The 27426-nt window shown below is 51.8% G+C and overlaps 1 protein-coding gene across 5 annotated transcripts in view; it reads right to left on the bottom strand.

Annotated features, from left to right (window-relative positions):
- The window catches only part of SMOX (spermine oxidase), a 47090-nt gene that overhangs the window by 2658 nt on the left and 17006 nt on the right, over positions 1-27426 (bottom strand). For 2 of the 5 annotated variants that reach the window (XM_032859113.1, XM_032859112.1), the window contains exons 2-8: positions 19805-20038; positions 15883-16109; positions 11659-11832; positions 10739-11498; positions 9901-10061; positions 7903-7992; positions 6992-7453 (exon numbers count right to left, since the gene is read on the bottom strand). In XM_032859113.1, the coding sequence (XP_032715004.1) occupies positions 7316-7453; positions 7903-7992; positions 9901-10061; positions 10739-11498; positions 11659-11832; positions 15883-16109; positions 19805-20012 (1758 nt within the window). In that variant the 5' untranslated portion in view covers positions 20013-20038 and the 3' untranslated portion in view covers positions 6992-7315. Of the gene's footprint in view, positions 1-6991; positions 7454-7902; positions 7993-9900; positions 10062-10738; positions 11499-11658; positions 11833-15882; positions 16110-19804; positions 20039-24433; positions 24437-27426 lie in introns of those variants that run through there. The other 3 variants (XM_032859114.1, XM_032859115.1, XM_032859116.1) reach the window with 3 other exon arrangements.

Below are 27426 nucleotides of genomic sequence, written 5' to 3'. Positions count from 1 at the left end.
ACAGTAACATCACCAGAAAGCTCCATTAAAGGGGATTACCTGGATACTCAGTCTGAAGGCTTTGGCGACTTGGGAGAAAATCTTGAGAGAAGCAAGAGAGAAATGACACCTTTTTCTAGGGGAACACAGTTCTAAAGACAGCAGATTACTCATCAGAATCACAGAAGCCAGACGAAAAGCACAGCCTTTAAGGGCTCTAAGAACAGAGCTGCCCATCAGAACCCTCCATCCAGTGAAAATACCCTTCGGGAATGAAGGGGATGGGAGGCGGCTAGAATGATGCCTGTGGTGAGGAAGGGATCCCTAAGAATCCACACTTAATATAGACACAAACAGTTACATATTAAAATACCCATAGATATGTATATGCACATGGTTAGTGTATACATAGCTGTCAGCTGAGAGAGCCTAGAAGCAGAGACATCTCCATGGCAACAAGCACACCGAATACCCAAACCTTGGTTTCTAACACCATCCTCTATCAAAAGGAGCTAGGGTTCCTTAGAGAAGTGGCTGTTTCTATGACTGGGGCAGGGACATAGGCCAGCTGAGCCTGGAATATCATGTAGAGCTAAAAAGTAAATAAGTGTTCAAAAGATGAAACACACACACACATTGATAGGGGTACGTCAAAGAGACAGAGGAGCCAACTGAAAGAGTTCCCGATGGTCAAAGCTGGAACAACTTAATAATGAAATTAAGTAGTATTGGATAATCCAAAGCATAAAATAAATCTCCGTGAGTCCACTCTGATACATAGAAATGACTTACTGAATAAATTAATAGGAGGCTGGGGGAGAGGGGAAAGAATTCTTCTGTGCAGAAGAATTCCAACAGATTAAAGGAGAGGAATGTAACTCCTTACCTGTGGCTGCCCATAGTGACTTCCTTCCAAAGACTGGAGCATGGGAAGTGGGGGAAAGAATAACTTCACAGTGCAGAAACCTGACCAACAGTCAAACGAGCAAGGTCAAGTGAGAAAGGTCAATATCAACAGTCATAGATCATGTTGGTGGTGGGTACCCTTGATATGATGAGATACAACGGCCCTTGACTTCTGTGGTCTTCCTCCCCAAAGCACATAACCCCCGTCTGGCCATGAGAAAAACATCAGACAAATTCCAGTAGAGGGCATCCTACCTAACCGCACTCCAGACAGGTAACACCATCCAAAACAGGGAGAGTCTGAGAAACTGTCACAACCAAGAGGAACCTAAGGAAACACAACAGCTAAATGGAACTTGGTATCCTGGGTGGAATTCTGAGACAGACAAAAGACATTAGGTAAAAACTAAAAAAAAAATCTCAATCAACTACAGACTTTGGCGAACGATGACGCACCATCGTTGGTTCTATTAGTTGTAACAAACATACAATAACGATGTAAGATATTAATAATAGGGAAAATGGTTGGAGGCAAGGGACTCTATATATTTACCTTTTCTTAAGTCTAAAACTGTTCTAAAATAGTCTATTGACACTACAAAAAAACCTGCTAGAACTGAAAGGATAAATAAATCCATAACCATAGTTAGATACTTCAACACTATTCTCTCAACCATTGCTAGAACTAGACAGAAAATCTGCAAGGATATAGAAGAAACCAATAATACCATCCACCAACAGGATCTAATCAACATCCATAGAACTTCCACCCAACAATAGCAGAATACACATCCTTCGCAAGACCCATAGATCATGTACCAAGATAGACCATATCCTGGACCATAAAACAAACTCAACAAATTTAAAAGAATTCAAATCATACAGCCCAACTTCTGTTTGTTTGGGAAACAAATAGGTTCAATGTTTTATCTATTTATTTTTTTAGTGAATGTATTTATTAAAGTGTAATTAATTCTTTTTGAGGCTGGCATACAAAAGGAAAGCACTGAAAGTCTGAGAGAAAGGGAAGGGAAGGGAGAAAGAGAAAGAGGGAGGAAGGAATGAAAGGAGGAAGGGAGGGAGGAGGGAAGAAAAGAAAGAAAATTTTACCTTGGGGCCACCAAGGTCTCTTTTTACTGTTAATAAAAAATGGGGCGCCTGGGTGGCTCAGTGGGTTAAAGCCTGTGCCTTCGGCTCAGGTCATGATCTCATGATCCTGGGATCGAGCCCTGTATCAGGCTCTCTGCTTGGCCTGCCTCTCTGCCTACTTGTGACCTCTCTCTGTCAAATAAACAAATAAAATCTTTTTTAAAAAATGAAGAATAAATGCTACTCTAGAATAAGATACAATTACAATCTTATTTTATTCACTTATTTGATGTAAATTGAAGATACTTATTTGTTGGGTGGTGGTCTTGGTGTTGAATTCAGAAAAGCCCCCAGAGAAGAATCCAGCACAGACCTGTTCTCCCTGCCACAAGAGGGCTGTAGTCCCATATGGCCAGCAGATGGCGCCAGAGGACCGTTTCAGACCACGACTTCGCCCTTATTTCCAGATACCCTGGAATCAGCCGCAGATCCTCCCCCACCTCTCCCAGCCTTGGTGAGAAGGGGAGGCAGCACGGCCCTTCCTGTGCCTCTCTCTGCAACCTAAGGATCCCACCGACAACCGCTAGAGTAAGGATAGTGAGATGCAGAGAGACCAAGAGTAGAAAATGCTAGCATGAAGCTTGGCTGAAAGGAAGGCAAAGGAAGGTGGTAGAAAGAGGATGGGGGTGATGGGAAAGACAAGGGCGTCTTGAAATGTGGGCAGAAAAGATAGAGTGGAGAGAAGGGGGAGAGGGAAGAATGGGGTAAGGTCCCTGAGTTTGGGCAGGAGACACACAGGAGTCATGTATTTCCTTTGTGTCAGGAGGAATGGGAGCGGTCCCTATCAGGATGGGTGTGAAGATGAGCTCCTCGTAGATTTGGCAAGAAAGTTGCCTCCAGTGGCTTCTCTTGAGACTGTGAAGCAGGAGACATTGTTGTCGGTTGACAGTAAGGAGACAGGGGCTTCAGAGGATGAAGGGGGAGAGCTGACAGGGGAAACCCAGGGTGGGGGCGGGTTGTCTTAAAATTGCTCAAATACTGAGCTTACTGAAATAAAATATGTCTGGCATTTTGCATCTTCTAACAGAAAGCCAGGTTTTGAAAATCAGTGCCTACAAAAAATCAGTGTTCAACAACCACTTCCAGACTCATGAAAGGCAAGACCAGCTTTTGTATCCACATCTCCAGTGAGTATGAAGCAGGGCTTGTGACCAGCCCCTTCCCTTCTTCTATCACGTGCCCTCCATGAGCTTAGATGTCCCGGAGGCCACCTTAGTAGGGCCACAGTGCCTCCCATCCATTGAGATTTGATTACCCTACACAAATCAGGAGTAGCCCCAACAAACAGCCCAGCCAGTCATTATAAGACAGCATGGCCTCCTGTAACTCTACCATTATGTTTGGCAGACCATTAATTAAGCAGGCGGTTTTCTAGAACTGAACCAGCAGCCCACCTCGCTCTGTACCTTGGGGTTACCCTCAGGCTCATCTCAACAGGCCCAAGTAAATGTAGGGTGACTCAAACCAGAAATGCTTCTCTCCCACATTTGTTTGTGGGCAGCACAGACATTCCAGCAGCTCCCATGAAGCAGGAGCTAACTGCTAACCCGTCCCATACCAGCCAAGGTGGGAAGACACAGTACCTGCCAAGTACCCCCTGGGCCCCTGAAAGGAACATTTCTGAGGCTTCCACAAGACCACAACTGAACACCTGGCTCACGGCCTCACCGATGCCCCTAGCACAAGACAGCACCGCAACCATCCTACTAGAATCTTGGGCCAGAGACATCTCCTCTCAAGTGCTTTCTGTGGGGGATAGGAATTGTTGAACAGGCGTTGACGTGGGTAGTGGCCAGAGCATGCCACATTTGCCACCCCTGAGAGAGGCCTCTGAGTGTCCCTCAGTGCCAAGGCTGCCTGAGACCTAGTCACAGCAAGGAACTCAGCCTCTGTTCCCGGTGCGTCTAGTCTATCTTGTTTCTGAACGGCCCTTGCTTTTATCTGCTTCACATCCGTGTGTGGAGTTGCAAACCATAAATGCTCCCATTACGTGATTGTTCGATGCGGAGGTGGCGCCCTGGAAGGCTGTGGTCAACTCTTCAGAGCCACCCCTCCCGCACCTGTCCCCACCTTCCTCCCAGGGTGGCTCACTCCCCCTCAGATGGCATGGGCTCCAGGCTGCATGGCCTTGAACAGTCCCAAACTGTTCTGAGAACCCGGATCTCCTCTGCTGTGAGACAATCCCTGCCTCCCTCACCCAGCTGTCAATGCCCAGATGAAGGGAGCTAAACCAGGGGTCTGATAAAGGGTGACATGCTAGTAAGCACAAGGCCAGTCCTTATCACCAGGCAGCCAGGGAGACTTAAGTAGGTCCTTCCTCCCTTTATCTGCTCTCGGCATGTGTCCTCTCCACTGCAAGGACGAAATTCACTGGGTCAACTCAAATGTGTATTTTGGGATGGGATGGTGGGGAGATGGGTGTCCTCAGACTCTTCTTTAAACTTCTTAAATTGAGTTATATCATACACACAGAAAGATGTCTAGTCTTCAGTGTATAACCCAGTGCATTTTTACGAATGTATGTACCCACTCCACCGCCATCCAGGTCAAGATAAAGAACATTTCTGCAACCCAGAAAGCACCCCTACCCATACTTCTTCCCAGGCACTACCCGTCCTCTCATATCTTACATTATAGTTAGTTTTGTTGGTTCTTGAACCTCATATTTAAAAAATCATACAGTATATATAGGCTTGTGTCTGGCCTCTTTCACTCAACCTCACATTTTAGAGATGAACTGATGTTGAAAATAACGTCTTGATTTTTTTCTGTTGGTACATAGTATTCCACTGTATGGACATACCACAGCTGGTTCTATTGATGGAATCTGACACACAGTTTCCCAGTATGGCATACCCATGGCCAATCTCTCCAGCAACGGCCTCAGATTCCCTCCTCCGCCCCGCCCCGTGGCACCAGCCTCTTCTTTTCAGTGCAGTAAATAGGAAGAGCCTGCAATGGGAGTCAGACCTCAGTGACCTTGGGGGCCATTACTTAACTCTTACAGGCTTTGTCTCCCCATGGGGATAAGTCCCCCTCCCCAGCCTGAACTGGCCTCTGTATCAAATTAAGAGGCCCGTGTGCCCAGCGTTCACAATGGACGCACTGCCTGGCAGATAGCTGGCTCTAAGTGAATGTTCCCTCCCTCCCCCTTGCCCACACCTGAAGCTGCCCAACATGCAATCACGGAATAAACACTTAGGACACTTTCACCTCACGGAGCCCTTTAAAGTTCCTCTGCCGATGATCCAGGGTATCTACTTATTACTTTCTTCCCCCATCCTTATGTTCCAGGCCACTTCTATCCACCCCACCTCAGCCAGTGGGGAAAACCGAAGACACGGGAGGGTGCACATTGGGTCAGGGCCTCCCAAGGTTAAGTCCACAGACAGCACTTCCTACAAAGTGGCTGTGGGCCGGGAAGGAGACACCTCCCCCTGGACCACAGCGAAGTCCAAATTTACATCGTCTGCATAAAAGCGCCACTATGAAAGATCTCCAAGATATATTACATTAACGAAAACAAGCAAAATGCGGGACGGGATGAATACTTGGTCACTTTTATGTATAAAGGGAGCAAGAAGGGCCCCTATTTGCATGAACACTGGAAATGGAGCCTCTAAGAACATGGGCGGTGGGGAGCAGCCAGACCCCTGGGGACAGGTGTGGGAAGGGACGTTCCAGGCGCCATTTCATGACCTTTGAGCTTGCACCACATCAATGGAACCTCTTCTCAAAAAATGTTTCTACGCTTACAGTTTTCTAAGTTACGTGCCAGGTGATGACGAGTCCCCGACGTGAGCTCCAGGAGGACCCACCTGGGCAAAGCAAGGGTGCCTGGGAGCGGAGTGCACGTGCGGGGGTGTGTGTGTCAGCGAATGCGGGCAGGCCACGGTGTAGGTGTGCCCACAGCAGGGACAGCTCCATCATCACTGGAGGCAACAGGGGAGGGGACGTGGGGTCACGACAGGAGCCGGGCCCTCCGCTTCTGAGAAGGGGGCCCAACCTAAGTTCACAGAGTTCAACCATGCGGGCCCAGCTGGAGGTTCACAACGTCCTCCCCCACCCAAATCCCTTACTTCTAGACGATTCGAACTCTGTCATTAGCAGTCTGGAGGAAGAACATGACTAAATGTTCTTGAAGGCTCTTTGCATGTGCCTGTACATGAGGTTGTGTGTTGGTGAAAGGGTGCGGGCTGGTGTATTGTGTGGGAGTGTGTGTAGATGTGCATCTGTGCTCGCACACATATGTGCATGCGTGTGTGCACATGCGCACAGGTGAGTGTGTCTGCACGTGTGCGCATGCATGCCAGTGGGAGGGATGTGTGTGCGTGTGGGTGTGTGTGTGTGTTTTCATTCAGCAAAAAAAGCCGTAAAGACCAACATCCCTAATAAGTGATAGGCCCTTGGAATACAGCAGGTGGGCCACAATTCAGAACATTCCCCCCAAAATGGCCAGACTCTCCTCCTTCCCAGAAGTCAACAGCAGCCACCCCAAAGGCCAGACCTAGGGCCCCAAGGCCGGGTGACACTCACTACTAATTAACACCCCTGAGCTGGCATGGAGCCACAGCAGATATCCCCTCCCACGAACTCACCTTCACTCCATGTGGCCATGCCACCCAGTAGGGCTCTGAGAGGTCCAGCAAAGGGCCAGTGGACAGACACAGGCCCATCCTGAAGGAGCTGAGCTGAGTAGTGAGGAGCCCTGAGCCCTGAGGGGTCTCGCCAGCAGGAAAGCGAACAACCACAAACACACTGAGATAAGGGGATACTCCTTCCAGTAAAGGCAGATACTTTACCTTCTGGGGGCACAGCCAGGTCACAGCCCTCCCACCATCCCCTCACTCAAAAAGGATGGGCTAAAAAACAAAACAACAACAACAACAACAAAGAACAACTAGAGACACACATACACATGAAGAGGCTGAGGTAAACGGAAGAAGAGAGAAGCTGGGGAGCACGGGAAGGGCAAGCCTCTTTTATTATCCCAAAATGCAAAGTGTTGAAGGCACTTACAATAACAAGGCAAGGGGGAGGGGAGGGGAGGTCAGAGCACAGAGGTAAGTCAACGGGCCCCACCCTGGTCCCCAACTGGCATGGAGAAAAGGAAGAGCTACAGGACCAGATCTGAAGCCAGTCAGGGTGTCTACCTCTACCAAAGATACAAATCCAGTCTACAGCGGATTAGAAAATGAGGAGCACACAGCAGTGAGGGGCAGGGCTGGCAGTCACGAGTTAGTGGCTCTGTAAGGAACACGCTGGGCAGTGAAGAGGGCCCTCAGGTCCCCTGCTGGAAGAGGTCCCGGTACATCTCGATGAGACGGGCGGCCTCGCGCTGGCCAGAGAGCAGAGCACCATGGGTAGTGGAGTAGTACTTGCGGTGAGTGGCCTCACCCGAGAACAGCACCTGCATGGGCTGGGCCAGGGGACGGGGAAGTGAGCGTGGAGGAGCGAGAAAAGCCGGCAGGCTACCTGTCTGCCCCGGGAACCCCCCATCCACACCACAGGTCAGACAGCCGCACCTGAGATGCAGGTACTGCTGTTTCCACGGGATGAGGAATTGCCCATTCCACCTGGCCACCTTCCCCTGCTTCTTCCCCAGACATCCAGGCCTTAGTTCTTTCCACTCAGGCCCTATTAGGAGTCCTGGTTCTGCAGGCTCAAAGGCTCACTGCGCCTCTTGCTAGTGAACTCAGGGGAAGGGGTTTAACCTCCCTAAGCCTTGGTTTTTGTCACCTGCCACTTGGGTTCAGACCACCTGCTTCTGAGGGTGGATGTAAGGATTAACGGAAATAATGTATCTAAAGCACTTAGAACCTAGAAGAACATAAGCACTTGATAAAGTTAGGCGGTAATTTAACAAACCTTTATGGAGCCCCTATTAGGGTCCAGGGACTGTTCTGAGCACTTGGAAGATAAAAGGTGACCGGGCTGCTGCTTTGAGGAGTTTCCTTGCTGGTGGGGAAGCCAGACACGAAACCCAATTACTAAACGGCGTCACGTGTGACATGATGGGTGTTTGGACAAGGTGCTGAGAGCCCAGAAAAGAGGCCCACTGTAAGGGGGACCACACAAAGCTTCCCAGAGGACAGGATCTTTGGGCTGCTTCTCAGAAGATGCTAGGTAAACAAACAGGCAAAGGACATTTCAGGAAGAAGGGGAAAACAGGGGCAAAAATGCACTAGAGCAAGGGACAGTGAGAACTTTGGTACGGCTGGGGCTCAACCTTGAGAAAGCAGAAGCTGTCTAGGTGGGGTCCAGGTAAAGAACAAGTGCTTGCCTTCCAAGCCTGAGTTGGGACTTTTTCCCACTGTGTCTCAATCTGAATGTGCAAAGGCACCCACAGGGGACCCTGGTACCCTGTTGTTGCTTATTCAGCAGGTCCAGGGGGTTGAGAGCCTTCATTTCTAAGACTCTTCCCCATGATGCTGGTGCTGCTGGTCCACGGACCACTCACTTTGAGTAGGGAAGTTTTAACCCACCAACAAGGAGGAGCCTGCAGAGGCAGTTAGGTTGGAGGTCCTCATTCTCCTCCATCACAAAGCCCTGATCTTTAACTGGGTGCATTGCCATCCAGAATAAAAAAATGATCAATCCCAACCCCTTTTGCAGCTGCTCTAGGCAGGTGACTTAGTTCTGGCCAATCAGCTTCAAGTGCACTGTCTTCTTAGAGGAACTGACTCACCCCCAAGGGGACTCTGCCTGTCCCAGACCTGAGTGGCAGCCTCGCAGCCCTCTAGAACCACAAAGTGGCCTTGAAGATGGTGCCGGGTGCCAGTGACACTGGGTCCTGATACCTACCTCTGGGTTTCCCCTTATATGACAGAAGGAGACTCTGTCAGGGGTAAGCCCCAGCTATTTTCATGTTGCTTTGTGCTGTAGGTGCTAGTCCTAACTGATGCAGGTAACAAGAGAAGGTCTGGTTTTCGGGAGGGAGGCTGTGGCAGCAGCAAGGGCCTGCTGCTCCTCTCTCCCGCTGAGCCCAACCAGGGCATGCACAATACACTCTGGGAGTCTTCTTCATCCCTCACACCAAAGAATTGTTCCCAGTGTAATTCTGCTGGGGTTGTAACATGTATTTAACAAGTGTATACTTGTTGGGGGAAACTCGAAATCCACTTTATAAGACCAGAAATATATACAATTGTATATACAAATATATATAATACATATATACAATTATATATACAAATATAATATAAAAATAATTATATATATAAACAAAAATAATTATATATATACAAATATATATAATTGTTTCTCTCAGATTTATTCTTTTTCTCTATGATTTATTATATAGTTGATATAATTTGGGGGAGGGTCAGTATTCTCAAATTTCTTTTCTGAAAAATATTAGGGAAAAGAAGTAAATAAAACATATTGGAGTAACTTACTTCTATGCAATCAGTGTTGTCCGAGAGAAGTTTCCGTGGTGATAGAAATGCCCCATTAGCTACACAATCCAACACCGCAGCCACTAGGCACGTGTAACTATCAAACTTCAAAAGTGGCCAGTGCAACCAAGGAACTAAATATTTAATACATAGATTTCAATTTTAATTAATTTCAATGAAATGTGGCCAATGGTTACCATATGGGATGGCAGAGCGTGAAATGGCTCAGCTTCTACCACCTCAGTAAAGTGTTTAACATCTCAATTTTGATCCCATCTTTTCTTCCAGATGTTAAGTGCACGTGTCCTTGTTTCCTCCTTCAACACCAGAGCTACTCCTTGTGTCTCTCCCTGGCACCCCTCAGTGAGCACCGCCCGCCCTCTCCCCACCAACCAAACCTGCATCCAAAGTACCTGCCCCCAGCCCCCCAGCCCCACTCTGGCCCTCCTCCCCTGCACCCACTGCTCACCGCCGTCTTGGAGCTCTCCGTGTAAGGCAGGGGCTTGGCCAGCTTCTCCACGTCTGCGCCACTAGAGCCCACCTGCGTGTATGAATAGGAGCCTCGGAAGTAGGGGTTGCTGCCCCAGGCCGAGCGCAGGATTCGCCGAGGTTTTGGAATGTTGGGGTTCCCTGTTGGGGAGTTGGAAGAGCCAAGGGGAAGGAAGATAAGAAATGGCTGCACACGGAAGACGCCCCTGAACAAGCAACTGACAGTCCTCCAGCAGGGCTGCAAGAAGGCCAGACCCCCCGCAGGGAGGCATGGAAGACCCAGGAGGAGGTAGCTGGGCTGGGGGCTCCAGCCGGTTACCCTCCCCCCACCCCGCAGCGCCTCCGTGTGGCCACTCCCAGCAAAACAGCTCATGGGGGAGGGGGCTAATTTTCCTGTATGAAAAAATATTCCAGATCATCACGTATCCCCTTTCCACTTCAGGGGTAGTGGATGAAAAAATGTTCAACTAAAAGAATCAGACAGTGAAATGCAAATCCATCTCTGAGCAGGACAGTATGGGTAGGAAATGGACAACCTGAGGTTTGCGGGTGATACCTGAGTTTTTTACCATCAGCCCTTAGAAGAAACACAGCACCTGAGGTTCTGAGTGTTTCAAGTTCCAAAGGGGGGCTGCAGGGAGGAGCCCGCCGTCTGGGACCCCAGGCGCCCTGCGGCAGCTCTCCCGTTGGACACAGCGATCCAGGGCTGCGGAGAGCTACAGCAGGTGCAGGAGAGGCAGAGGGCCGAGTAGAGGGTTGCGGGGGGGTGGGGGGGGGGGGGGGGGATGGACAGGGAGGCCGGAGGCGAGGGGACATACCTGTGAACTGCCGCAGCATCTCCGTGCAGATCTCGGCCACCGCCTCGTCGTCACACTTCTCCATGACGAGGGCCTCCTCCCCACAGATCCAGCCGCTCAGCACGTGGCCGTAGCGCTCAGGCGGGTAGAGGACGTCGAAGCCGCAGATCTTGCGGTACCAGAGCTCAGGCAGGTAGGTAAGGGTGCGGCTCTCCGCCTCGTCCTCCCACACAAACTGTAGGCTGTTGCACTCGGGGCCCCAGAAAGGCTCCTCGAATTCCAAAAATATCTTGTCGGTGGTGCCGATGCCCAGGCGGTGGATGGCAGCCACCTTCTCGGCGGGCAGGCCTGGCCGGAAGAAGCTGGTGTACTGCCTCTTGAGCACGCCCAGCGACACGGTCACGATCACGTGGTCCGCCGGGATCACCTCGCAGTCCTCACACTCCACCAGCACCGGCCACTGCTTGTCCTCATCCCGCCCATCCCCTCGGGGCTCCTCTCCCCCCTGGCCGCCCTCCCCGGAGTCATGGTTGTGGTCACCTTCGCCCCGAGGCTCAATCTCCGGGCCCCGGGGGCGAGCCGAGGCCTGCTCCCAGTGCACACAACGGACAGGTTTCCCCAGTTGGATGACATGGGCGGGGATGCCCTCGGCCAGCAGCTCCACAACCCGCATGAAGCCCGAGGGGATGATGTGGTGGGCCCCGGGGATCTCCGTCCACTCCCCAAAGGCGCTCAGAGACACCTCGTCCATGCTGTGGGAGCCACTCTCACAGCTCTCCACCTGTGGGAAGAGCCATAGAGGAGCCGGGTGACCAACAGGGCAGGGAAGAGGTGGGAAGAGGACCTCAAAGCAGCACCACCCTCCTTGGACCCAGACTCCCCAGAATGGGTCTTCCTCCCACCACCCTGTATTCAACAAAACTCTGGGCAGACAAGGATACCTTCAGGTACTGCTGGATCATGGCAAGCTTCAGGCGCTTGGTGGCCTCCGGGTCCTCAGGGTCATCCCTGATGCGGTTGCGCACCTCCTCCCGGGTGAACACCCCTACGCTGTTCTGACTCTCAGCATTGACTGGTTTACCATGCCGGAAGAACTCCTGGGTCAAGTTATAGACCTGCCAGAGAGACCCCCAGGACGCTGAAAACACACTCCCACCTCCCAACCTCCGTCTCAGACCAAAGAACCCCAACTCAGAAGTCCCCACCTTCTAGGTATTTCTGGACATGCTGAGCCCACAGCGCCTCTTCCTTGGTGAATCTGTGTAGCCCTAGGTGCCGCACTTGGGCTGCACCAATAGGGCCAAGGTTCAGGCTGACAAGTTGCCGTGGGCTGCCAGACACCTTGCTTCCAGACTGCCCTCTAAGACCCACTGGGTCTGTTGGGAGCAGGAGGGAGCCCTGGAGGCTCTCTTGCTGGGCCCTTGCTGAAAACAAAGCAAAATGTTTGCTGGCTGGTGGGAAAGGAACCGCCTCCCCCCCCAAGAGCGATCTGTGGCCAAGCCGACCAACCACCGGACAACCCAGGTCTGCACACATATCCTTTTTCCCAGAACCAAATGCCCAAACCCTTTCCCCATGACTCCTGGCCAAGTGTATCTGCTTCACCCTCTCCCAGGAGGGCACTCTGAACTGGCCTGTCCGGTGTTCTCTGGGGAGAGGGAGCAGAAGGAGCCCTGAAATCTGACCTCCGAGGAGACGCTCCCTGGCGCTTCCCGGGTCCACACGAAGTGTTTTTTACTGTGGAACCCAGATTTGTTTAAGCAAGATGGCCATGTTGGGGCAAGACATGTGGTGGGGAGGGAGGCCCCAGGGTGCCGAGGAATGAAAATACATTTCACAGGCATATTTTGGCAAGAACTCCAACCCACACCTTATCAACAGAAAGCAACAACCCGTCCCTTGGAGCATGGTCCTATTGCCTCCCCTCCCTGCCTGGCACATAACTCCCACCAAACACTGGACTCGTCTCCCTGGCGAAAAGGAAGCTAGTCCTGGGTCAGGCATGGCATCCCCAGCAGGCAAGGTCTGAGACCCAGCATTCACTCAATGAACAGTTACTGGGCTGTGCCAAACACAGAACGTAATCATGAGCAAGAAGAACGTTCCCCTGCCCTAGCTCAGAGTGGGGAGATATCATAACTGGGCTGTTTCTACATGAGGCATTGTAACAGGGAAGAACCCAGGGGTTGTGGGATCGACCCAGATGACCTCGGACAGCTGGCGTGAGAAAGAGAGGAAAGGATGAGGAAGGTGAGAGGCCCTGAGAGAACGTAAGTAGCTCAGTCTTGCCCAAGTAGGCAGTGAGGAAAGAGAAAGTTACAAAGATGACTTTGAAAAGGCAGGCAGGGGCAGGGCACGAGGGACTAAGAATCATGTCAAGGTCTCTGGACCCTGGTGTCACTGAAGGGTGGCCCACTCTCCCTCCCAGGACACCGGCAACTGTGGGCTCCTTGGTCAAACATCTGGGGCTGGTGTCAATTAGTGGTGTGTTCCCCATCCTAAAGTGAGTTTGAATTTGGTCAACATGCGTTCATGGGAATGGGTGTTTGCCCTGTACCCCAGCCCCGGTACAGGGCCCTGTGGCTACACCCTAGCAGAAGGAAGGTGACCTTGCCCATTACCCACCATCCCACTCAAGGGAAAAGCCTCCCCATGAGCTAGAAATATGAATTAAACATGTCTCTGAAGTATACAGTATGAAGAAGAAAATGAGCTAAATTGTTTGCTTTTCTTCCCTCCAGTCACAAGATGCTGGACATTTGGCCTTAACTGGAATCCTCAGCAAATTCCTCACCCAGCACCAGGGCCAAGGAGTCAGGCTTTCGGCTGGCCTCCTCCTCCCTGGCTTTTTTTTTTTTTTTTTTTTTTCCCTTGAGGCAATAAGCAACATGGTAGCCAGTCTTAGCTTATGTTGACTAAAGCCTGAAATGTGCAGCTGGGAGTGATAAATTTAGTACATCTACATGATTCTTTGTGTCAACCACCAACTGGACAGCCTTCACTGAACATGGGTTTGGCATAGGGGTACAGTCGCCTGTCCTGGATTAAATTACGTCTTCCCAATGTGACCTAGGGAAATGGCACTGTACCAGCTGATAATCCTCACCCTGATTCTCAGTAAGCACTTTTCATCAGGATTTCATTTAATCCTCATGACCCTCTGAAGTAGGTTTAACTGTGTCCATTTTATAGATGAGGAAAGTAAGGGTCAGAGAGCCTCAACAGCTTGCTCAAGATCATATAGCTCATAAGTGGCAGAACTAATATTTGAATGAAGGTAGTCTTTCTCCAGGGACTAAGTTCTATACGATACTAGAGCATGAACTCATTTATTTGTTAACAAGCAGAATAGATTCGAATGAGTGGCCCTTCAAAGTCGTCATCACCTTTGGAGGAAGGTTGCATATTTCTTATGAAGCCACCCTCAGGCAGGGCTTCCCAGGTTTAGAGCAAGTCTCTTCAGAATGGCCTCCAGCTCTGGTTAAGAGCCACACAAGGAAATCTCTTTCCTCATGGTTAACACCTCTTCCTTCTGACCCAAATTTTGACTCCAAATGATAACCCACCTTCACCATCCTGCTTTCCATAGCTCACACTCATAGCTTTAAAAAATCAAACCCACAAGCAGAAGCTGACGATGATCTGCTTTTAAGCACATTTAAGAGAACAAGCAGGTCATAGACCCTGAAAGTCCTTCTCAAGAGGCAGCCATGTTTAAAGCACTCACTACAACCTGGAAATCAGGATGTGACTAATTCCCAGTAGACCAGAAAGGTCTACTTTGGAGAATACCGGTTCTTATCTGCTCGTTAACAATTCAGTCTCTTTGTACGTGAGTGAAAACACACAATATACCTTGTGGGTGCACACAGAAAAGTTACTGTGTGCCTACCTTCCATTCAGCAAGGACTATCCCCAAAGCGAGAGTTGTTTCTCCTCCCCACACCCAAGAGACAGAAAATGTGCAATAGGCCAACAGCTTGTTGGCCAACTTGCTGACCTGCGGTGAAGGTTCATTACACTATAAATGAGAAGCTATCAGAAAGCAAGGCCCCCATGCTACCTTGGTTGTTAAGTGTAATTCACAGCAACACTGAAAGATACTAAAAACATGAACACTTTTTTAAAAACCTGAATTAGACAAGGATGTGTGCCATTGCCACTTCTACCCAACACTATACTGGAGATACTAGCCAGTGCAATATGGCAAGAAAAAAAATAAGTTGTCTCAGGCTGTGCTGTCCAATACAATAGCCACCAAACACCTGTGGCAATTTAAAATTAATTAAATTAAATATTTAGTTCCTCAGTGTTACTAGATACATTTCAAGAGCTCTAGAGCCACATGTAGCTAGTGATTACCCTACTGGATAATGCAGGTCTAAAACATCTCCATTGTTGTAGAAAGTTCTACTGCATAATACACGTCTGAGGATTAGAAAGAAGGAAAAAAGTTGCCATTTTTTGGTATAGTATGTACATAAAATTCCAAAGCATTATTAGAATATAAATTAAGGTTAATGGATATAATATTAGCATTAAAATAATACTTTACCAAAGTAGCTAAATCAATATGTAATAATCAGTTATAGTTCTACACACTGGAAAAAAGTAGAAAGTAAACTTTTAAAAAATTACCACTTACAAGAGTATCCAAAAGCAGTAACAACAATCACTACCCAAGCACCTACTAATAAAGTCTAATAGAAGATTTTTTAAAGATTTATTTACTTATTTGAGAGAAAGAGAGCCGGGGTTGGGGCAGAGGGAGAGGGAGAGAAATCTTCAAGCAGTCTTCCTGCTGAGTGCAGGGCCCAATGCAGCTGATCCCAGGACCCTGAGATCATGACCTGAGCCAAAATTAAGAGTCAGACACTCAACCAAATGAGCTACCCAGATGCCCCCTAATAAAAGATGTTTAAGGTCTTTCTGAAGAAATATTTAATAATCTGTATCGATGGTCTCTTACCTAGTACTTCCCCACTCATCATCTTCATTCTGTCCTCAAATTGTCCTGATTTTCCAAATACAGGGCCCAGAGAGGATGCAAAAACATGACCAGAATCACAGAAGACCCCACAGGTCACCCAACTCCTTCTCCCATATTACCAAGCTGCTCCCTTTCTCCCACACCCATGTGCCCAACTGCCCTGCTAACACCTTACCTCGTTGTATAAATCGCTGAATTCCTCAACCACGTCCTTGGGGATCCTGCGGCCACGGTTGGTGAGGTAGCAGGCCACGCCATTCTTGGAGTAGAGACTGATACGTCCCACACTGCGTTCCCCATCAGTTGTCTCTTCCAGGAGGCCGTTGGCTTCTGCTAGATGATAGATGGGATTCCCATGGGAGCCATGGATCCAGGTGGCTCCCAACTCAAAGGTGGCGTGTCCTGATGGTGACAACAACAGGCCCTTAGAGGGGCAGGGGCTTCTTCGGAGAGGAAGAACACTGCCTCACCCTTCTTCCTTCAAGAGCCTCCTTCCATGCCCACAACAGGGCAGAAAGGGAGTTGGGTCCCATGTGGCAACCAAAGTCTTCAGTGAAAAGTTCCCAGCGGAAACTACATGTGGCATGAAATGGATTCCACCATTCAGCTGAGATAATGGCCACCCTAAATGACTCTGTGATTTGTCCCAGGGTCACTTCACTGGATAGTTGGAAGGCTCTCCTTTTGCATCCCACCTTTGTCTAACACAACACCAGATACTGGCCCCTCCATCCTCATTGCTGACTCTCCCTCAGGAGATATTCTGTGGGCACCTGAGGGTACGGTGGTCCCAGTGAGGGAAGGGAGGTCATCCATAATACCTGATAAGGAGACCCAGGGGGAGGGCCTCTGACTCAAGGTCCTCACCTGACTCCAGTTCCTCCACATCTCCAATGGTCTAAACCCTTGTCCCAGATGGAAAGCGGCCCCACTCCCAACTCAGTCCGGAGCAGAGGAGAACAAACATTACAGTCTGGAAGACTCCTCCCCAAGGCAGTCTAAAATAGACTTCCAGAGAAAACTAAGTTCTCTCATCCTAAGGCAGAAGAACAGAAGGGGGGCAGAACCCTAGGAGTCTGACTAGGGAAGGGGCAACTCCCGGACCCAAGCTGAGGCAGGACCAGGCCTGGGCTGGTTCCACCATCCCACCCACAGCCCCAGTACCAGATACTCTGAGGCATCTGTGCCTGAGCCTCAGTTTCCTCTTCTGATGCTGCAGGGACTGTGGCACATTGCCTTCTTCTTTGCCTAGCTCCCAAGGATGTTGAAACAATGGAAGAAGAGAGAAGAACATTTTTGTGTGTTGTGTTTTGTTTTGGAGGACTGATTCAAGATATCATGTGCAGCTAAGTTTTTTGCCAAGATGATCACAATAATTCCTCCTATCCTTGTACACATGGACTTTTACATGACCTTGCCAATCCTCCCATCAAGAGGTGGGGTCTGTCTCCCCACCTCCTTGAATCTGGGCTGACCTCATGACTTGCTTTGATTAAGGGAATGCAGTGAAAGCGATGTCCGTGGCTTCGGAGCCAAGGTCTCAAGAGATCTCATGGCTTCCACATTCACCCTCTTCGAATCTGACCACCCTGAAGAGGTTTATCCTGCCAGAGATATGTGGCCCAGCCAAAAAGCCAGTGCCAACCAGTAGATAGACAAATGGGTAAGGCTGTCTTAGACAAACCAGCTCCCGTCAAGCCACCAGATGACTGCAGCTGAGTGGGAAAGCCCAGGCAAGATCAGCAAAAGAACCACCTAGCTGAGTCCAGCCCAAATTCCCGACCCACAGAATTTAAGCAAATAAAACGGTGCTGCCTTCAGCTGCTACATTTGGGGGTGATTTGTTAGGCAGCAATCGCTCTCTGAATACGCCGTAATAGACAACAGTATCACCCCTCACCCAACAAACTGGACATTCTTTTTTTGCATGCCCTCCTTCTCTTGGGTTGTTTCTAATTAAATCACCAGTTACTAACAATAGCCCTGTATATACTATGTACCAAACACAGAGCAAGAGAAAAAGCATCCCACAGCCCATGGCCTTGTGCCACAGCCTCATGCCACAGTCAGTGAGACAGAATTTCCTTGTGTCTGCGGAGGAGGAGGCAGGAATGTGTATGTCCTTTTGTCCAGGAAAAATGGACAGGGAGGTACAAAAAAAACTAAAAGAAAAAAAAAAAAAAAAAACAGTGCCCTGCCTCCAGGCTTGGGGTTCCCCAAGGTGTCTTGCCTAGTTTGAGCTCCCAAGAGAAGAAGGGGGCTAGCACCTCGGGGAGGGGCCTGGGCCCTCCTCTGGGCATGCCAGGGAGCTCCAAATCCCACTGCCACTGGGTAGGGACATCCAGGCACGGGCCACGCTTCCTGGCTCAACACATGGCAAAAGCAGGTTTGAGGTCAGCCTGAGGTCAGCCGCAAGGTTGGCATCCCACCCCTACTGGTCAGGCTCTGCAAGGAGGTGGGGTGAGCGGGCCCCAGTGTGAAGATATCTCTCACCCTCTCCCATCTGCTCCTCGGCCGCCATGATCCTTGACACGCCTGCATCCGAGGGCACCAACCCCATCTCCTCACCTGTCCCATGGTGTCCCTGGAGCCTTTGGCCCTCAACACCTTTTCAACGTCACTGAGACTCACAGCTAGTGTCTCACACTGAAGCAGGTCCAGCTGAAGCCTGGGAGTTCTACCCTGCAAGTCTGCACACATGACAGGGGCAAGTTTGCCCTTCCCTGATCCCTGGGTGTGCTGTCCGCTCTCCTGGCAGGGTCTGCCTCGATCTTCTTCGCATATATCACTCCACGCATATGGCTCCCTCCTTCTTCTCCCTCCCCTCACCTCCACCCAGGACCAAGCTCCCCCAGCTCAGGAAGACTTCTGCCACCAACAGATGACTAGAGGGTGCCTCCCCTAAGCTTCCTGCAGCCCCAGGCTTCTGCCTTGCTGCCTGTACCATGCATGGCATGTCTCCGTGGTCAGCAACCCATGAGATGGGGCCACGGGTCCTCTCATCTTCTGCTTCTATGTGGCACACTGAATGTCTTATCAAGACTTAAGAATCCTGACAGGAGCTTCCCCTTTCCAAAGAGTCCCAGGGCTTCCCTGCTGGCCGTCCCCAGGTTTACGAGCACCTTGGATGGCACTTTCATCCTCACTGCCAACATACACTCTTGTGTGTGCCAGCCGGAGACGGATGCAACCTCATATAAGCCTTCCAGGAAATGCTCTAGAAGACTCTCAATACATCAAAGTTTCTGAAAGAGGAAAGGGCCCCATGTGCGTCCTCAGTCTCTGCTCGTTCTAAGCCTGACCACCTCCATCTCTGAGCCAGGCTCCGCGTCCATCAAATGTGGGCATCCTAACTGCGTGGCCCTGTTGCCCCGTGTAGGAATGGACCCAGATACAAAATCCTCTGGAGGGTCAACATAGCACATGCCTTGGGATTTCAGGCGTGGTCCCTGCCCACTTGGCCTCTCATTGATAGATCCCCTGGCTGGGAAGCGCTGACTTCCAGCTGCCATTTCAGGCAAGTTCCCCACCCATTAGGACCCCTGGAAAAATCTGCCCACCCCTGGGGTAAGTCTCTTTCCTGGTTCCTTTCTCTAGGGTCTTCACTACTCTGCGACCCAGACAGATCCTCTTCCCAGATGATCCTAAGATCTGCCCATCACCCACAAATCCCACCCACCTCTACTTCCCTGAGCTCCTTCCTACTGAGTACTTCCTACTACTTCCCTAGCCCCAGGACTAGCTCTCGGTCATGATATATTAATTCACACTCAAGAGTTAATGACTCATAAAGACTTACAGAATTCCTCTTCTTGAGAAGTAGAAACTGGTCCACCCACTGCCAAGACAGTTTGGTCTGGGTGTCCTCTCCTTCCTAAACACTGTGCACTCCAGGTCATATGCCAAAAGCGAAGGCCAGGGCCCTTTGGGTTGCTCAAAGGGCAAAGGAAGCTTCTGCCAAACGCCCAGGCAGCACACATGATGGAACATTTACCACGGGGGGAAAAGCCAAAATAATGAGATTCCAGGCAGGGCCAGAGCACTGAAGGACAAAAGATGAACTTGGCCTAGGAGTTGGGATGAGGGGGCCCACTCACCGAGTTTCACGCTCTGCACGCGGCCTCCGATGCAGCTGGAAGCCTCAAGCACAGTGACATCCGTGAAGCCTTGCTCCAAAAGTGCTTTGGCTGCAGCCAGGCCAGCCAGGCCAGCGCCGATCACCACCACACGAGGCTGTCCCCTTCTCCGTAGGCCACAACTGAGAGGGTCATCCGCACTGTCGCCACTGGATTCACAACTTTGCATACCGTCCGCACTGGCCTTCTAGGAACCTGCGGGGAGAGGGGGGCAGGGGCGTCATGGTTTACCTGCTCTGCCTTCGCTTCCCACCTGCCCTAAGGAACACTTTTGAGCTCTGTTCTCAGGGGGGTAACCTCAAGTCCTTGTGCACCTCCTGAGCTGTGGACAAAAGGAACCATCTCCTAAGGACATGGGAGGGAGAAGGACAGACAGAGGGAAGGAGAAAGGTGGGGCAGAAGCACCGTTGGGCCCCGGAAGCAAGCAGGGCTGCCGGGAGCCTGCCCCAAGCCCCTGAAACCCATCAATCTCATCCCAAACCTGCTCAGCAAACCTGAGACAAGAGCCGGCCAGGAAGGGGATGAGCAAAAAGGCCAAAGTCAGGAGAAGCTGTTGACCCTGCTGACCCTGAACCAGCTTGCCCCAGCCCAGCTGCTGTGGTCCAGCCCACACCAAAACCGGATGCTCATACAGACCTTAGGATGCTCACATGGACTCCAGGATGCTCACAAGGACCCCAAGATGCTCACACAGACCTCAGGACTCTTGCACACACAGCGCTGGAGCCCCTACTTTCCCTCCCTTGCGTGGTTCTCCCCTGGCACTCTTTCTCCTTTACCCCTTCTCTTGTCCTCTTGCTTTCTGTTAGTCTTTCACAGGCTGAACGAAGTGGCAATTTGGTGGGCAGGACATAGTCCCGCCCACCCCCCAGAAAGTGCCACGAGGCCGGTATCAGACAAGCCTCTGCTATTCCGGGTAGGTCTCTGGTTGTTTTCCTCAGCCACTCAGCCCCTCAGTCACCGCAAAGAAGCAAGGAGCCCAGGAAACGGTGGACTGTGAGGACCCATGGCACCAGAGGCCAGACATCAAATTGACAGTTACACCAAGCCAGCTTGTTCAGAGACGCCAGGCTAGGGAGCTGATGGCGGGGCGGCCAAGGGTGGAGGGTTGGTCCCTGAATCGCCCCAGTGCTGGGAGAAGCTACCCTTCTATTCCCATAGTGACCACGAGAGTTTGAAGTTGTCTGGGGGCCATCCTGAGGGGCCACTCAGCTCTAATCCCATCCCTGTTCCCTCCCTGACCCAAGCAACTTCTATTTCAATTATCTTTGCTGAAGTTTCAGAGGCAGAAGCTCCAGACTCTAATAGTACCCAGACCTAACAACAGAGGAGGAAGGGTGGGCAGAAGGTGGCTGCTGGGCAGTAGAGTGGACGGGGGACACAAAAAATAAAAAAAAACTGTCTCCCACACCTAATAAAGCTCAGCATAACCCTTCCAGTGACGAAGCAGCCACACCCCCAAGAATAAGCCCAAGAGAAGCAGGGCACATTCCACCAAATAGACATGCCAAACAACACTCATAGCAGCTTTATTTATTTATTTATTTATTTATTTATTAAAGAGTTTATTTATTTATTTGACAGACAGAGATCACAAGTAGGCAGAGAGGCAGGCAGAGAGAGAGGAGGAAGCAGGCTCCCTGCTGAGCAGAGAGCCCTATGCGGGGCTCGATCCCAGGACCCTGAGATCATGACCTGAGCTGAAGGCAGAGGCTTTAACCCACTGAGCCACCCAGGTGCCCAGCAGCTTTATTTATAAAAGCCAAAAAACAGAAGCAGCCCAAAGGCCCAGCCATGGGAAAATGGGTAAATAAATTGTGCTATGTGTAGCATTTTCGTACAAGGGAATATTCTTCAGCAATAAACAGAACCAAAGTACTGATACCCTCAAACATTACACTGAACTAAGAAGCTAGAGACCAAAGAGTACGTGTTGTATGACTCCACTTACGTGAAGCTCATGAGGAGGTAAAATGAACCTGTGAGGAGAGAAGAGAGACTGGGAGGAAGGGAATGACTGAAAAGCCTCAGGAGGGAACTCTCCGGGGCGGAAGGGATATGTACCTTGATCTGAATGGTTGCTACAGTGTATCCACTGACTTGGGGAATTCAGGATTTGTGCCATTTGTTGTATGTATGTGCATGCGCCTCAGTAACTATTCGCATATCCACTCCTGCCCAGGAAGGTGGGGGATGGCTGGGATGGGGTGGTTTCGGGGGCGGGGGGAAGCTTCGCACTTGCTTCCTTCTCGCATCTCCTGGTCTGACCACTGAGGCTTCGGTCCCAGCTTGAACCGCGCCCTTTAACATCTCTTTATGATAGGATTAGCAAAGGGGTCTTTTTCTAAATACGCTGAGGCTGCGAAGCTGTTCCTCACGCCTCCACCACCCACTCCGCCTGCCGAGGCCACTCCTGGGCACCTGGCCTAGGACGGCCGGGTCCCCGGACTCCCACCCACAAACTCCACTCAAGCCCGTCAGACCCAGGCCGGCCGCCTCGGCGCCCCCGTGGTTCGCTTGCCAGCCGGAAGGTGGCGCCCGCGGGTCCCTCGGAGGCCGAGTCTCCGCTGGAGGCCGGGGCTCCCCGCCCCCTTCCAGGGGAGCCGGGTCTGGCACAGCCTTTCCTTCCTCCTTCGGTCCCCGCCAGCTCCCTGGAGCTAGGTGCTGTCGGCCTCTGGGAGCACGGGCTCCGGCGGGCCGCGTCCTCCCCTCCCACCCTGCCCTCGCCCAGGTTCTCCTTCCGGTGGACTCAATTTAGAGGCGAGGGTGTGGCTGCCTGCACGCAGGGCCCCGGCGGCCGGGGTAGGAAGGGTCGGCGAGGCGACGCGGGCTGGTGTCAGGTTGGTAAACACACAGGGTGCTCAGAGCGGCCGCGGACGCCACCTGCCCCAACCCCGCAATGCCACCTGGAGCTGCCGCCGCCCGCATGCCTCAGTCCCCAGAACTGGGGGGTGGGGGTGGGGGCGGGAGGCCTCCATCCTGCTCTCCCAGCTCCATCTGCAACCCACCCCCCACCCGCCGCCAGGGGCCACCCTCCAAAACCGCCCCGCTCCTACAATAAAGGAGGGGATTGCCGCAGGGGTCTCACACCTGACTGGTGACAACCCCTTTTTGAAAAGTTCCTGTGGGGCCCCGTGTGTGACTGGGATGAAATGGTGGTGGTGAGGGGGTCCCCACTCCCCTCTGAAATCTCTTCACAGAACCACAATCTCTGTGGGCCACCGCGTCTGAAAACCCGGCGTCTAGTTAAGCTGGAAGCTGACACAGGGAAAGCACACTTGGGGCACAGCGCCTGCCCAGCCAGCTACATGAACTTCCTGGCTAGCCTTAGACAGGGCCATCTTGTCCTCACTACATTGCTATAGTCAAATAAGGCCCTTGTGTGGATGTCACAGATTGACAATACTCATAAGAGCCTCAAGTGTGACAATCACCTGTAAGTTTCTGTAACTAAATTATAAGCAGAGGGACGTTGGGGGAGGGTTCAGAAATGCACGGCGGGAAATGGCAGGTGGGCAGTTTGCCTTTAAGAGGAACACAGAAAGAACCCCGAGTTCCCAACGTATCAGGGACCTTAAATTCAAACAGCACAGGGGTGGAAATAGGCAAGCAAGGGCCATTTGGGTCACCCGCACCTCTGATCTTCACAAAGAACCCCACAGTCCAATTCCTTTTGGAAGGAGCCAGAGAAGCCCTACACACAGAGAGAGGAGGAGTTCCCCCCCCCCATGGCCCTCCACATCAGCCCATGGAGCCAGTACACCACAGGGTCCAAAGGGAAAGGGACAGAGAAAACCTCAGGCAGGAACACCTACTGTGTGCCAGGCCCTCAGCTAAACCCTGAACTGGACCTTCCAGTGCTCTGTGATCTCCCGCCAGGGTAGAGGAGGGGGTGAGAAGCCGCTTATTTTCTGTTGGCTTGTGGCATCTTTTCCTTTCAGGTTTTTTTTTTTTTTTTAATTTTATGAGAAAATGGCTTATTGAGGAAGAAGACTCACACTTAATTTCCACCCAACCCCCACCCCATTGCCTGCCTGTTCTTCTCTCGCCTTTGGGAAATAAATAAATAAATAACATCCGCTCCTTGATCTGTATGCACAGGAGAAACAGAACACCCTGTACTTCTCATGCAGATAAAGGAGAGAAGAAAAAGTGCTGGCTCAGCCAGGCAGGGAGGAGGAGGAGGGGTGGGGGAGGAGGGAGGCCCAGGGCAACAGACACTTGTCTTCTTGATTCTACTTCCATTGCAAAATGAGGGTGGGAGCCTGGAGCTCCCATGTCCCCAGACAGGCCAAGCCTGGTAGCTTTGAGAAATCAGGTCCAGGCATGGTGTGAGCATCCCACCCTCATTCTGAATGCCCCACTGCCTGACCCCTGCTCTGGCCTGCCAGCCAACACATCCCCCTGCGGCCCAAAGCCAACACTGCCCCAACTGAACCCGCCCAAGAAGCCAGTCTGGAAGGAAGGCAGCAGCAGGGGAAGAAGAGAGGAACAGAGGGAAGAAAGGCCCTGTTCCTGTGGCAGGCTCCCCAAGAAAGAAGGATGAAGACGAGGAGGCCAGTGTGTGTCCACTTTCCCTCCCCACCATACCTTCTCTCAGCATGCCCATCAGTTTCATTGCATCCCCCTCCAATTTACCCTCCAAGAAGTGCCTCCTAATCTCCAAATACCAGAAACATGCTTTAGTCCTGGGCTCCTCTAGACCCCCTCTTGCCCAGGACTGAGCTGGCGGCAGCTCCATATCTCCCTGTGCTTCTGCATCATGGTTAACACCGCTGGACCGCCCACCCATCCCCAGGCTCAACGCTGAATGTGTCCCTAAGGGAAGACTGCCCTTCTCCATCAGGTCAAGCCATGTCCAGCCTGCAGTCAGAATCACTGTGGCCTCTACCCTCTGTTTCCCGACGTACTTCCCTGCCTCCTCCCTCTGAACTGTACCCCTAGAGAATTGCTGGGCCTGCCTCAAGTGTCACCCAGGCCTCCCACTGACCAGGAACATAACCCTGGAACATAACATAACAATATTCACTGAGCACTAACCATGTACCAGGAATGGGTAAGGCCTCGACATGTCAGCCCTTTACCCGCTGAACCCAGCTGACCCTTCTGGCTTCAGTTCTCGCTCAGACGCCACCAAACATATATACATACCCCAGCTTCGCTGAGGTCCTGGGATCCCCCATGCTGCCCTCCTGAAGGCCTAGAGGAGACACCCGGCCCTCACACATGTCAGAGAAGCTGGCTCCGTCTTCTCTTAACATGCACACCCTCGTGTAGGGCACTGGGGCTGGGGGGCTCCGTGCCTGGCTAAACCCACCCACAAGGCCTGCTTTACTGATGTTTCCTGAAGCAACAGACACCCTGGAAATGGGAGTTCCTGGCACTAGTTGGGCTCTGCGATCACCCCCCCCACCCCACCCCCATCACTCTTCTGTTCCCAAAGCATGGACATCTCACCCCAGCAAAAACTATGCAATGATTTGGTAATGAGGCTGCAGTCCCCCAGCCACTGAGCAGGGTATGGCCCCAGGCTATGCAGGAGACCCCCTCCCCAAGCCGCAGGAGTGAACCGCAAGGAGGGTCAGTGGCCCTGCTCTATGCAGGGCACCCCTTCCTCCTCGGGACTGGAGTCCACTTCTGCTCACCTAGCAATCAGCAGGTCACTTTCCTCTCCCCACAGTGGCCACTGCCACCAAGGGCCAGCATCCCAGGTGCCCCCACGCCCTTCCAAAGTCTCCCCTCACGAGAAACAAAAAAAAACTTACTCTCCTTGGCTCCCCTCTGAACACAGGCTACTCCCAAATGTGTCTGCCTCACTTTCCTTTTCTCAAGGTCACCTCATTATGAATGACCCATTTCCCAGAGGAGAAGAGAATGGCCAAGGCAGTTAGCGCACCTGGCTCACCTGACCTCACCATTAAGAGTCCAGACACCACCAGCGGAAACACTGCCAAGTGGGCCCACTGCTTCCAATCAGTTGCCTTCTCCATTCCTATATGGCCCATGTTTGTTCCTGCAGGGCTCTGGGGGGCCCCTGGACCCTCCCCTAACCAACGCTGGGGACTTGCGAGTCTCTCCTCCTAACAGATACTCAGGGGTAGCAGCCCTACCTCAGTTTCCCTGGAGGGACCGACCCCTCTCTGCTTCAGGTTTCTAACAGAAGGGAGGGAGGGGAAGGGAAGCTGGGGGGCTGGTCCAGGGGAATCTCTTCAGACTGCCTGACAGGTCTGGGAGGTATTTGGATTCTCCTGGGCCCCCCAGACAATGCAATTATTCTTCAAATGTAAAAAACGCCCAGAAATCCCAGACCAGCTGCTTTGCACAGCGACCCAGACAAAGGGGCTCTGTCTGCAAGCGAGGCCCCTCCCACCCCTCAACCCCAGGGAGGGGCTGGGCCCAAACTCCTCCCAGCCAGACCCTCCCAGCCCTCCTCACCCAGGCCAGGCAGCCAGGAAGTGAAAGAGGCAGGGTCAGGCCAGGCCAGCCACAGGGGCGTGAGGGTGGGCAGTGAGACAGAGTAAGCATGGGGACAGGGCAGAGGCAGCCTGGGAGCCCAGTCTTTCCCTTATCAGGTAACCCTACACTAGGGTCATCCCTTTTCCAGGTCCCACCTAGCCAATACCTCTGAACTTACCCCAGGGACAGAGCATCTGTACCCCACCTCCTGGACACATTGGTTTAAGCCCCATCACTTGCTTAACTGCCTCAGTTAGTCTTCCAGCTTTCCCATCTGTAAAATGGGCATCAGTACCGCTGTGTGGTAGGACAGCTGGGAGGATTAAATGAGACAGCACAGGCAAAAGGCATGGCCCCCTGACAGGGCCATCTCTGAGAGAGCACAGAGGGAAGAAGACCCCTGAAGAGCCCAGGCCAGAAATGGGAGACCCGGGAGCTTCTCCTGGGGCCCAGGGCTCCATCTCACTTATGGAAGAACCCCAGTCAGTGTCTGAGCTCAGATCCAAACCTCAGCCTTGGCCCCAGCCCTAGTATCAGACAAGACCTTGACCCTGATATCAATCAGAGTACACCACAGCCTGTGTTTCACTGACCCCCATCTCTGAGTCAGCCTACATTCTACCCAGTTCTGGAGGGTCGGGCATCAGAGACAATGGTCACCAGCTAACCCCAGGTTCATAAAAGGGGCAAGGGGTGGGAGCCTCATTCCACAGAGCCCACCCACCAGCAGTGTCCTCTGGCTCTCACAGGCCAACATGGGGCAAGAGCTCTGGAGGCCCCATCTTCCTTCCTGGCCCTTAGACTTCTCTCCCAACACAATGCCTTTGTTACCCATCTCTCTTCCTCACGGCCAGATGTGTAAAGTCCCTGAAAGCACAGCTTTAAAAGTATTTGTAAGCCTTTTCAGGGGAAGCAGGGAGCCTACACTGCATGGAAAGAGGCAGCCGTGTATAGGGGGACAAAGCCAATGGCGTGGCCCACACAGGTGATGGTGGGCAGGAGGGGGAGGCATTCCTAGAGAGGTAAGCACTATTATGGTCTGTTCTCCACTTCTCTGCAGGTTCTGCAAGACAGGAGAGAACCAGGAGGATCATTCCAGGACCCCAGCTTATAGTCGCTTACAGAAA

Source organism: Lontra canadensis, unplaced genomic scaffold, assembly GCF_010015895.1.
Source record: "Lontra canadensis isolate GAN:19392208 unplaced genomic scaffold, GSC_riverotter_1.0 scaffold16, whole genome shotgun sequence".
NCBI lineage: Eukaryota > Metazoa > Chordata > Mammalia > Carnivora > Mustelidae > Lontra > Lontra canadensis.
The sequence above is the reverse complement of the archived record's forward strand: the minus strand, read 5'-3'. Positions and strand labels throughout refer to the sequence as shown.